Genomic DNA, 12714 nt, shown 5'->3' on the forward strand with positions numbered 1-12714 from the left:
CTGGATAAGGAGGAAGTCTAAATGCTAGCTCAGTTTTTTTTGCTAACTCCAGTACATTGATGACAGTCATAAAGTAGTTTCACTGTTTACTTCACAGAGATATGTTAAAACTTCCCATGTATTCTGCTTGCATCATATTCCCTTTATGCAATAAATGAAGTTCTGTTCAAGAGGGGAATGACTTATCCATTCTACGCATAGAACTAGATTAAACACAGGGTCTACATTGGCTTCTACTGTATGGCGACTATAACTTTCCCTCTGCTGAGGTGCCTTATGACCACCCAGTGCAACCCCAAGAGCTGGGGTCACTGGCTTGAAGGGGGACATGGCAAGGGATATGCAGATATAGCTCATCTCCTCAGCAAGTCTGAGGATCAGGGTTCCTACGGAGCCCCTGGTTAAGTTAAAAACTGTCCCATTGCTAGAAATATTGCCTGCCCTCCATTGTAGGCAATCCCCCAGCCCTATCTGAGTGGCAGTAGTCGTTGCTCACACAAGAGTTACTGGTAGGAATTCTCTTCACTTCACCAGCTTATAACTTCAAAGGTGATGTTCCCAGAATGGGATACTTTTACATAAAGCCACAATTTTCAAAAGCCACTAGTGAGTTTTGAGTGCCCAACCCTAAAGGTGGCCTGATTGTCAGATAATGCTGAACACCAACTCTCTGAAGATCTCAGCTTGAACACTCAAAAATGGAGACACCCAAAATCACCAATCCATTTTTGAATCTCTTGACGTATATGTTTACAGTTTGGGTAAAAATACTGGATGAAACAAATTGAATCACAAGCCATGATGCCTGATACTATTTTTCTTAATCTGGTAACATTTACTTACCAAATCATCATGAAAAATTCAGAATAGCCCCCAAACCAGGCAAAACTGTCCTACTTTAGAGTATTATAAACCCCAAACTCAGATCAATTTTGAGGGAACTATGCTGAGTTTTAGGCACAGAGAAAGGGTTTTATAGATCTGGATGGAAGTCAGACAAAATTTGCTAATTTCAGCTGAAATTAAAAATAAAATTGTCATCCCCTGCCATATTCCAAACCTCTTTGAATTTCACTCAACTTTGATCTGTAAATTCTAGCAGGTGTTTCTATGGAAGAGATCAGCCAGACACAATAGCTCCCTTGCGATATATTGGGGCCTAATCTTGTATACACTTACACACAAGTAACTTTTATTGTACGTAGTTCCTTTGAAACCAATGGCATTTCTCACATCAATAAGGTTACATGTGTGTGAATATGTTTGTAGGGTCATGACATCAGTTCAGCCACTTCAGTGAAGATCCATAAACCTGAATGCTTATTTATCCCCATTACAGCAATTTTTTTTTGAGAAACCATATATAAACAACAATATTCTCAGGGATGCAAGGAGAACAATGTCTCTATTTTGATTAAAAATTGGCTGACTAACAAGACCTTTGATAAGTAATGAAATCAAACCAGAGTTCAAATTTTTCATTGTAGATAGAAAGCACAAAATGAGAAGCTTAGCTCAAAGGACAGCGTCTCTCATTTGAAGATGATCCTGTTTTCCTTTAGATTTTGATGAGGTAGCTCCAGTTCTCCACATTTACATTCAATCCTCATGATTTACCAAATGACAACTATTTATCTTTGAATTTCTTTGATTTATAATTAGGAGCGGACAGACTGTGACTGAAGTTGGGAACAGACTTTGAAGATGAAACCAGACTGATTTGAGCTTTCAGCATCACTAAATAAAGTTTGACTTACAGTCTGACCCAAAGCCCACTGAAGTCAGTGGAAAGAATTGCAGTGCCTTTAATGGGCTCCTGCAATCTTTACAGGGTGTCTTTCTTAGTGTCTTTTGCTTTTATTCAGTATATTCAGTGAGATGGAATTTGAGAATTTTAAATCCCTAGAGTCATTAGAAAAGTGCTAGGAGACCCCAGTAATTTCTCAAACTGTACAACAAACTAACAAAAAAGATTGTTCACTGACTTAAAGTCTCCTCCTAAGCTATCATCATTTTGTAAACATATCTGGAATAGTAGTGCAGTGATATATCTGTTCTAGGAACTCAGGAAGCATAATTCTGGAATTTTCTAACTTTTCTGTGTGCAACTTTTCAATCTGCATGTTCTTTTGTTGTATTTTATGTAATATATGTGCATACACATCAATCTTCAGTGCAAAGATTACAATTACAAATAGCCTTTGATAAGATTTAAGAGATCTGATTTCTGATGTGATTTAATACTGGACTCAGTATGGCCATACTACAATCCACTAGAGAGATGATCACTAGCTGCCACAGGAACTCAGTTAAATTGTGATGAAGAGACATGTATAAAACTGAAGTAGGCAAGAAAATAGAGACAAACAAACAAAAAAACTAAACACAAGCAAATCTGTTGTAGACGTGTGCTCTTTAAAACACTGCTCTCCCTTGCATTCCTTATTCAAATCTTAATCTTTCAATAACCTTCCCCTCTTTTATTCTTGACAATACTAAATGAGTTCTATACAGACAGGGTCCTTCACACTCTACCTGGTGTCTGTAACGTAACAGCCCAGACAGCATCAGCAAGAGCCCTTTATAACAAGCTGCAGGTGGCTCTCATGCTCAGCCAGGCAGATCCACTGGACAGAGTGGTGAGCCTTCCCTGAACTTTTTTCTGTATCTTTAACCCTTTGTTGTCCCAATAGCCTGTTAAAGTGTGGGTGTGGGCAGGCAGCTAGTGGGTATGAGCTCATAACAGGAATCTCTTCTGCTGTTCATAAATTCCCTCATGGAATTCAGTGACATGGGAAGCCCCACTGTGTCCCAGGACAATCACTGGAAATTAGCAATACTATTAAGGCTTTGCATTTTCAGTGACTTCCATCCGAGGATCACAAAGCATTTTACAAATACTACCCACCTGCGAGATATTATTTGCACTTTACGATGGGAAGCTAAGGAAGTGAGAAGTAAAGGATCAGCTTTTCAGGAGTAGGCGTGTGCAAATTAATTTGCATATACCTATGAGAAGCGTGCAAATAGCTGGTGAGTGCATGTGTAGGATATGTCATGCAAATTGTGGCCTGTTGGGCGCATACCTTAGGCTTGCACAAACACAGACACATGTTCAATTGTGCCATGCTTAATTCTGAAATTTGGCACTGTGGATGTTTCAGCTCTGACTGAGATTGAGTTAGCCACCCAAGCTCAGACCTAGGGGGTCTGAGCTGCTGCCAAAGCTAGGATGTCCACACTGCTATTTTTAGCCTACTAGCTCAAGCTGAGCTAGTATAACTTTTTACCCAGTCTGGGAGGCTGATTCCCAGGTGCAGAGTAGATGTAACCCCCGTGATTTATTCAAGGTTACACAACATGTGTGTAGAAGAGCTGGGACTATAATCCAGATGTCCTGAGTCCCAGTCTCAGGCACCAACTTTCTAGAGTGCTGGGGGGTGCTTGTCCCCTAGCTCTGCCCAAAGCACCATCCCCACTCCACCCGTTCCCCTAAGACCCCACCCCCACTCTGCCCCTGCTCCGTCCCCACCCCGCCTCTTCCCACCCAGTTCTGCCCCCTCCCCTGAGCACGCTCCATCCCCGCTCCACTCCCTTCCCCCTTCATCCTCCTTCTTGCTGCGAAACAGCTGATTGCAGCAGGCTCGAGGCGCGGGGGGAGGAAGGGGAAGGTGCTGATGGGGGGCTGCAGCCCTGTGGGTGCGCCAGCCCCGGAGCACCCAGGGCGTCAACGCCTATGGTCCCAGTCCAGTGTTTTAACCGCAAGATTGTCCTTTCTCTAAAAATGTGCTGTGTGTTGCCATATAGGGGTACATCTACACTGCAATTAAACCCTGAAGCTGGCCCATGTCAGTTGACTTGGGCTCAGGAGGCTTGGGCTGCAGGGCTTTGCAATGTTGGGTAGATGTTTCAGCTCAGTCTGGAGCCTGGGCTCTGGGACCCTTCCACCTTGTGGGAGCCCAAACATCTACACTGCAATTTTACAGTCCCATAGTCTGAGCCCTATAAGCCTGAGTCAGCTCACATGGGCCAGCCATGGGCATTTAATTGCAGTGTAGACATAACTTAAGTGACCTAAAATCAACCCAAGATCCTTTTCTGAGGGATGTTTTCTGATTAGCTTTGCCACTGGAGTTAGCACACTAAAAACAAAACAAAGGGAAAAAGAACACTATGTAAGAATTATTATACATGAGCAGCCCTCCTCCGCACAACTTTGTAATGGAGTGATTTTGACAGCAGGTTACATTTTACAGGACCCTATAGCTCAGGTAACAAGGAATTCTGCAGCAGAGCCCTGATGAGGCGTCACTATCTAGCCTTCAGTCATTTGCCAATGGTAAAGAAAAATAGGAAGAGTTGCTTTCTGATACTGAATGAGGAACTTCATCAGATTAAGGAAGTTATCCTGGAAACTTCTCTCTTTCAGTGGATTTCAGCCTGGAATCTTCCCCCATCTCTTACCACCTGACAGCTTGCTATAGTTTAAAGAAACACTACACATAACCTCACCCTTTCCTTTTGTAGTGTTTTTTTTTTTCTAAATGCCTTCTAAAGGCTTGTCTACACTGGCAAGTTTTGTCAATGAAACTAATGTCGACAAGGAAAAATCAACAAAAGCAAAGTTGCCAAAGCGTGTCTACATTTTCTCCCTCTGTTGACAGATCGTGTCCACATTCGGGGCACCATTGTCGACAGCGAGAGCAATGGACTGTGGGTATGAATCCCACAGTGCCTGGCGACACCAGCCATCACTAGATGTTGTGGGAATGCGGAATGGAGTGCAGCACATCCTGGGATGTGCAAAATGTACCTGGGATGTTCCCCTCTGGTGTTGTCTGGACCAGTGATCTGCTAGGTCAGTCCAATCCTTGACTCTGGGAGCCAGCCTGACCCTGCTCTGCTGTGAGAACCCCCACTCCTGGGCTGTTCATGCACAGCCTCTGGCAGGTAAGCTGCTCCCAGCTACTTGCAAGCGAATGACACTAGCCAGTATCTCCAGTCCCAGAAACAACCCTAGGAACCTCCATCTTGCAGTGTCCAGTTATGCCCACTGGACACTGCAAGCTTATATACGTTTGTTAGTTTAACAAAGAAATTGATATGTACCAGGCTTGTTATCCCAAGGGGAGCCTCTGACACTTCAAACCAAACGCACTGCTTCAGGTAGAACAAACAAACAGATTTATTAGCTATAAAGATAGACCTTAAGTGATTACAAGTCAAAGCATAACAAGTCAGATTTGGTCAAATGAAATAAAGGCAAAACGCATTTTAAGCTGATCTTAACACTTTCAATGTCCTTAAAAACTTAGATGCTTCTCACCACAGGCTGGCTGGTTACTTTTCAGTCAGGCTCTCCCCTTTGAGCAGCGTTTCAGTCGCTTGGTGGTGGTGGTGTCTGTAGATGTAGGTGGAAGAGAGAGCCTGGCAAAATGTCTCTCCCTTTTATCATGTCCTTTCTTTCCTCTTGGCTTTGCTCCCCCCTTCAGAGCCAGGTGAGCATTACCTCATTGCAGTCCCAAACTGCCCAAAGGAAGGGGGTGACTCCCTCGAGCGTCTAACAGATTCTTTTGTTGCTGCCTAAGCCAGTGTCCATAGTTCTTGTGAGGCTGGGCCGAGTTTCTCCCATCCATGCCCTGATGAGGTGTGAACTGCCTCTCTGTTCTTGGAGACTTTTGCATGGGCTTGCTTTAAGCCATGAGGATACATTTTCAGCATCATAAGTATATACATGAAATTATAACTTATAACCTTACTATAACATTACTGTAACATCACTATAACAACCATGCTCAGTGCATTCTGAGCCTTCCGAAGACACCCAACATGACGAACTTTGCATTGGATACCACACAGCCATTTAACAAAGATGAACGTGGGGGTGTACAGTGTTCCCCCAAGGTACAGAGCGTCACAGTACCGTCATGCACCGCTTTGTGTCCCAGCCTTCCAATGGTTTCTGGATTCCTTTCACGACATTTTTCCAACTGTCAGTCTTTTGTAGTGCGCGCTAACATCTGCAATGAGAGAGAGGATGGATCTCCTATGTGCTGTTAGCTGTCATGAGGACATGGCGCATGGCAGCACAGTTACTCAGAGAGTTACTCGCAAAGTTACTGACAGAGGATGAATCGCAGGCACCCAAGTGTGATATGGACAGCAGCTACTTATCAGTGCTTTGTGTATTCACAGATCAGCTGCATACAGTAGACTGTCGCTTTTGGGCTAGGAAACAAGCATTGATTGGTGGGATCGCATTGTCATGCAGGTGTGGGATGAAGACCAGTAGGTACAGAACTTTAGGATGCATAAAGCAACCTTACTGGAGCTATGTGCTGAGCTGTCCCCTGACCTGGGGCACAAGGACACCAGATTGAGAGCTGCCATTCTGGTAGAGAAGCGTGTTGCAATTGCTGTCTGGAAGCTGGCGAATCCAGACTGCTACCAGTCAGTTGCAAATCAATTTGGAGTGAGGAAGTCCACTGTTGGGGCTGTCTAACTCCAAGTGTGCAGGGCAATAAATCGCATCCTGCTGCGGACTCTAGGAAATATGCATGAAATAGTGGGTGGCTTTGCAGAGATGGGTTTCCCTAACTGTGGTGGGGTGATTGATGGCACACACATTCCAATTTTAGCGCCAGACCACCTTGCCTCTGAATACATCAATAGGAATGGATACTTCTCTATGGTGTTGCAGGCGCTTGTGGATCATTGGGGGCGTTCAATGGATATCAGTGCAGGCTGGTGTGGAAAGGTGCATGACACATGCATCGTCAGGAACAGTGGCCTGTACAGAAAGCTGCAGGCGGGGACTTTCTTTCCAGACCACAAAATCACAGTGGGGGATGTGGAAATGCCACATGGGATACCCCGTTTACCCCTTATAGCCCTGGCTCATGAAACCTTACACAGGGCACCTAGACAGCAGCAAGGAGCGTTTTAACAACAGGCTGAGCAGGTGCCGCATGGTAGTTGAATGTGCCTTTGGCCGTTTGAAAGGTCGCTGGAGGTGTCAATGGCAGGCCAGACCTTACTGAGGATAATATTCCCATGGTCATAGCCGTGTGCTGCACTTTGCATAATCTGTTTGTTCAGGTGTGGAGCACTGAGGCAGAGCGCTTGGCTGCACAGTTTGAACAGCCAGATGCTAGGGCTGTCAGAGGAGCCCAGAGGGCTGCTATTAACATCAGAGAGGCTTTGAGGAACCACTTTGACAATGAGGGGAACTAGCACAAGTCTGCTTTGGAGTTGCTTCCCTGGTGCATCCATGTACAATTTTGGGGCCAAGATCCATGCAACAAAATGCATTAGAAGCCTGTTCCTGAGAGTGAACTGATTGCTATACACTTTTGTAGAACACAGAATAAAAACGCTGTACCATTAACACTGGTCTACAATTTTTGAGAAGTCGTCTACTTCAGAGATAAAATGTGCTATTTATTATGTATTTTGATGTGCTGAATTCAAATATGATAATTAAAACAACTGATTGGCTACTGTTTCTAAGATATTTAAGTTTTTACATTTTATGTCTATGTATATTGTGTAGATAGTAGAGTTTTAATCATAAATTATAAACCTAGGTCTTTTCATGTGTTTATGGTTGCTTTACATGATAATATTTCACCTGTCCTGTTTATGTAACACTTTAAAAATCAGCAAAAGGGTTATATAAATAAAATTTATTATGAAACAAAAGACAAAAAACTATTATGTACATAGTTTAGTCCTATTCAGTGTCTACTCGGCGCTTCTTGGCTTGTCTCTTGTATTCATTAAATGGAGCATCTCTTGTCACTGTCCAGCAATAGTCTGCAAGCATTGATGGGCTCCATTTGCCCTGATAGCGTTTCTCCATTGTTGTAATGTCCTGGTGAAATCGCTCGCCGTGCTCATCGCTCACTGCTCCGCAGTTCGGTGGAAAAAAATCTAGATGAGAGTGCAAAAAATGTATCTTTAGTGACATGTTCCAACCAAGGCTTTTGTATGCCTTGAGGAGGTTTTCCACCAACAACCTGTAGTTGTCTGCCTTGTTCTTTCAGAGAAAATTTATTGCCACTAACTGGAAGGCTTTCCAAGCCGTCTTTTCCTTGCCACGCAGTGCATAGTCAAATGCATCATCTCGAAGAAGTTCACGAATCTGAGGACCAACAAAGACACCTTCCTTTATCTTAGCTTCACTTAACCTTGGAAATTTTCCACGGAGATACTTGAAAGCTGCTTGTGTTTTGTCAATGGCCTTGACAAAGTTCTTCATCAGACCCAGCTTGATGTGTAAGGGTGGTAACAAAATCTTCCTTGATTCAACAAGTGGTGGATGCTGAACACTTTTCCTCCCAGGCTCCAATGACTGTCGGAGTGGCCAATCTTTCTTGATGTAGTGGGAATCTCTTGCACGACTATCCCATTCGCAGAGAAAACAGCAGTACTTTGTGTATCCAGTCTGCAGACCAAGCAAGAGAGCAACAACCTTCAAATCGCCACAAAGCTGCCACTGATGTTGGTCATAGTTTATGCACCTCAAAAGTTGTTTCATGTTGTCATAGGTTTCCTTCATATGGACTGCATGACCAACTGGAATTGATGGCAAAACATTGCCATTATGCAGTAAAACAGCTTTAAGACTCGTCTTCGATGAATCAATGAACAGTCTCCACTCATCTGGATCGTGAGCGATGTTGAGGGCTGCCATCACACCATCGATGTTGTTGCAGGCTACAAGATCACCTTCCATGAAGAAGAATGGAACAAGATCCTTTTGACGGTCACGGAACATGGAAACCCTAACATCACCTGCCAGGAGATTCCACTGCTGTAATCTGGAGCCCAACAGCTCTGCCTTACTCTTGGGTAGTTCCAAATCCCTGACAAGGTCATTCAGTTCACCTTGTGTAATGAGGTGTGGTTCAGAGGAGGAGGATGGGAGAAAATGTGGGTCCTGTGACATTGATGGTTCAGGACCAGAAGTTTCATCCTCTTCTTCTTCCTTGTCTGACTCAAGTGAGAATGATTCTGGTGCATCAGGAACCGGCAGTCCTTCTCCGTGGGGTACTGGGCGTATAGCTGATGGAATGTTTGGATAATGCACAATCCTCTTTTTCTTCTTTGACACACCTTTCCCAACTGGAGGTACCATGCAGAAGTAACAATTGCTGGTATTATCTGTTGGCTCTCTCCAAATCATTGGCACTGCAAAAGGCATAGATTTCCTTTTCCTGTTCAACCACTGGCGAAGATTTGTTGTACTAGTGTTGCAGCATATGTGTGGGGCCCACCTCTTGTCCTGATCTCCAATTTTGCAGCCAAAATAAAGGTGATAGGCTTTCTTAACCATAGTGGTTATACTGCACTTTTGTGATGCAAAAGTCACTTCACCACAAACATAGCAGAAGTTCACTTGTGTGAACATCTGCACTGTTCACACAAGTACGAGGCATCTCTGCTCACTTTGGCTAAACAGAAATGTGTCCCTTTGCAAAAATAAACACTGACAAATAAGAAAGCACGACACTGTATGATTTCTAGAGCTGATATAGGGCAATTTGTTCAGCAGAGTGATGTAAGGTTCGTTATGATTGCATCACCCATGACTTCTAGGAATAACATGATGCAATTCATATCATGTATGACGCAATACCTGCTTCAGATTGCAGCATTCATTGTTTTGCCTAAAAAGCAAGTACTGTCCAAACCCAGTCATAGATTTATTCATAGATCCAGTCAAAGACGTATTTTAGTCATTTCTGGTTTAAATTGAGATCCCTTCCCTTTATAACTCACTTATCCTCCGCCATTCCCAAGTCAAGGGTCGTATATACTGACCCAATAGCATATCTTGAAAACTAGAGCCAATCAACAATTTTAAGCATCATTTTCGTTCTCAGTGACCCAGAATTAGTAAAGTTTGACTACATTTATTTCAGAAGCATTTTGGCTGCAGAGCAGTGATACCTTAGCCTTTATTTATTGTTAAAAAGAATAAAATCTCACAATTGTGTGTAGCTCCAGCTATCATTGTGCAAGCTGTGAGAGGGGGTGGAGTGATGGGGAAACTCAGGAGTGCTGTAAAGTGAAAAGGAATGTGTGGGCATTGAGGAGGGTGGGGTTGGCTGCAGTGGAGGTCGACCATGGATCTGCTCAGTCTGCAGCTATATCAAAGACTTGAGCATCTCTGTCTGATCCTCCATAACTTAGCAGCCACTCTGCCACTTGCCTAGCAAATGCAGCATTATCTTTTCTGTCATGCCTTTCGGCTTCCCAGCACTCCTTGCATTCCCTGGTCTGTCTCTCTTCATGCTGCAGCACCTCCTGGAACACGTCTTCTTTGCTGTGTCGAGGGTTTTTCCTTATCTGCCAAAGCCAGTCGGTAGGAGTGTGTGGTGTGTTCCTCAAGGTCTGTGCTGAACAGAGGAGGGATTGTTACATTCCAGCAAATGATTGAAACATTTTAGTAACAAGGGCCTTTTGCTAGTAGAAATCACTTTCTCTCTGAGACTCTAGGCAGGCACACAGCTCCGCGAGCACCCCGGTCCTGGTGAGTGTCGGGAGTGGGGGGAAGGCAGTTGTACGTATGGACAAAACAGTCATGGCTCACAGGGAACTCATTCCAAATTTATCATGCACTTTTTCACAGGCAGCCAAACTACTGGCTGACATCTCGCTGCTGTGGGTAACCAGGGAAACCAGGGCACAACTACTGCATGCTTGCGGCTTTCACCCCGATCTATATGCAGCTCAGCTATGTGCCGCTTTGGTCCCAGCTCCAATGATTTCTAAATGGCATTGCCAAGGCTCCTTCCCCACTCTTTAGGGTTCAGAGATCCAACCCCCTTGGATCTAAAACCAAGGACAATCAATCAGGTTTTTAAAAAGAAGGCTTTTCATTAAAGAAAAAGGTAAAAATCATCTCTGTAAAATCAGGATGGAAAATAACTTTACATGGTAATCAAACTTAAAGAGCCCAGAGGAACCCCCTCTAGCCTTAGGTTCAAAGTTACAGCAAACAGAGGTAAACACCCTAGTAAAAGGTACATTTACAAGTTGAGAAAACAAAGATAAAACTAACACGCCTTGCCTGGCTATTTACTTACAAGTTTGCAATATGAGAGACTTGTTCAGAAAGATTTGGAGAGCATGGATTGACGTCTGGTCCCTCTCAGTCCCAAGAGCGAACAACCCCCAAAAACAAAGAGCACAAAACAAAAGCCTTCCCCCCACCAAGATTGAAAGTATCTTGTCCCCTTATTGGTCCTTTGGGTCAGGTGTCAGCCAGGTTACCTGAGCTTCTTAACCCTTTACAGGTAAAAGGATTTTGGTGTCTCTGGCCAGGAGGGATTATAGTATGGTACACAGGAGGGCTGTTACCCTTCCCTTTATAATTATGACAGGCATGGTACAGTTTGCTACTAACAAGGCTGAACTAACAAGGCTGCAATCCCTTGGAATCTGTGACAGAAGATTAACAAGTATCTCTTGGAAACTTTCCAGAGCCTCTCTCTGGAGGATTCCCTGTAGGTCTCGATGTCCATCGACACCCTGCTTGGCCATGCAGATTAGCTACACAGGGCAATGTCTAGCCCACAGAAAACACTACCTGCCTCCCACTTTTCAATTCCCTACACAAGCCACAGCAACTTACCCAGCGTCTCATCTGCTTCCTGCTCCCCGTTGAGCACTTCTGGAGTGGAGAAAAGTTCCTGTCTGCCTGACCCACCGGGCAACCCCGCTGGGAGCTCCACATCCTCTTCTAGCTCGACTTCTTCATCCCAAATTTCAGCCTCCAGGTTACCCCCTCTTTCTGCTGCTTCCAAAGTATCCAGGAGGTTATCGACGGTGGAGGTGGGGTCACCACTGAGGATAGCATTCAGCTCCTTATAGAAGCGGCAGGTCTTAGGTACACCGCCAGAGCGATGGTTTTCATCCCACGCCTTATTGTATGCCTGCCTCAGGTCCTTTATCTTCGCTCTGCACTGCTGCATGTCCCGATCATAGCCCTTTTCGCACAAGCCTCGAGAATTTTGCCCATTTGTGTCCTGATTCCTACAGGTCACTCGCAGCTGCGACTGAACACACTCCTCTCCCCATATACTATACTGATCAGATCCAACAATTCAGTGGTGGTCCAAGCGGGAGCGCGTTTGGTGCAATAGCCAGCCATGCTCACCTGGGAAGCCACCTGGGAAGCTCATCTGGGAAGCCAGCAAGCAGGAAATGAGATTTAAAATTCCCAGGGCTTGCAAGGGGGAGGGGCGGGTTGGCTGCAGGGCAGGGGAGTTCAAACCACTGACCAGAGCGGCAGTATGGGAATTGTGCAACACTTTGTGGAGGACAATAAAATAAAAAAAAAAAGCTGTAGTATCTACACTGGCTGTTGGTCAACAATAAAGAGAAGAAAAAAGACAAAAGTCTCTCACAGGGGTGGAAGTTTTTTGTTGCCAAAACTGGGCATTTTTTTTCTAAAAAGTCACATTGCAGTGTGTACGCTATTGCTATTTTGTCACCAAAAGGCAGTTTTTGGCGACAAAACTTGCCAGTTTAGACAAGCCCTAAGACTTTGTAGCCTCACTGCCTTCTGTCTAAAAATAATCTTGCTTACCAAAAGAAATGCAAACTGAGTCATATCCGTTCTTCCCTTGTCTGTTTCTCTCTGAATGCTAAGAAATGTATGCAAACCTGGGAAAAGGAAATAATTCAAGAATATCCTTTCTACTG

At 44.3% G+C, this 12714-nt stretch overlaps 1 protein-coding gene across 3 annotated transcripts; it reads right to left on the reverse strand.

The window, feature by feature from the left end:
- Positions 1-10024: 10024 nt before the first annotated feature.
- On the reverse strand, positions 10025-12229 carry LOC117884716. 3 transcript variants are annotated; one of them, XR_004647645.1, is made up of 2 exons: positions 11094-11133; positions 10025-10403 (listed from the first exon to the last, which is right to left on the reverse strand). XR_004647645.1 is itself a non-coding variant. In XM_034785367.1 (2 exons), exons 1-2 carry the CDS (start codon positions 11979-11981, stop codon positions 10141-10143), a joined length of 603 nt encoding a protein of 200 aa, XP_034641258.1. In that variant the 5' UTR covers positions 11982-12229; the 3' UTR covers positions 10025-10140. The 3 variants fall into 3 exon arrangements, 1 of the variants encoding a protein (XP_034641258.1); XR_004647646.1 differs by having other exon boundaries at positions 10025-10398; positions 11094-11130; XM_034785367.1 differs by lacking the exon at positions 11094-11133 and adding an exon at positions 11642-12229.
- Between the last annotated feature and the right edge of the window lie 485 nt (positions 12230-12714).

The sequence above is a fragment of the Trachemys scripta genome, chromosome 11 (assembly GCF_013100865.1).
Source record: "Trachemys scripta elegans isolate TJP31775 chromosome 11, CAS_Tse_1.0, whole genome shotgun sequence".
Lineage (NCBI taxonomy): Eukaryota > Metazoa > Chordata > Testudines > Emydidae > Trachemys > Trachemys scripta.

Excerpts from the sequence above, each read along its gene's own strand:
- LOC117884716 (XM_034785367.1), bottom strand. The coding sequence starts at position 11,981 with ATGCAGCAGTGCAGAGCGAAGATAAAGGACCTGAGGCAGGCATACAAT. Across the intron at positions 10,404-11,641 it reads GGAAGCAGATGAGACGCTGG|CACAGACCTTGAGGAACACA; the intron begins GTAAGTTGCTGT and ends TCCTCTGTTCAG.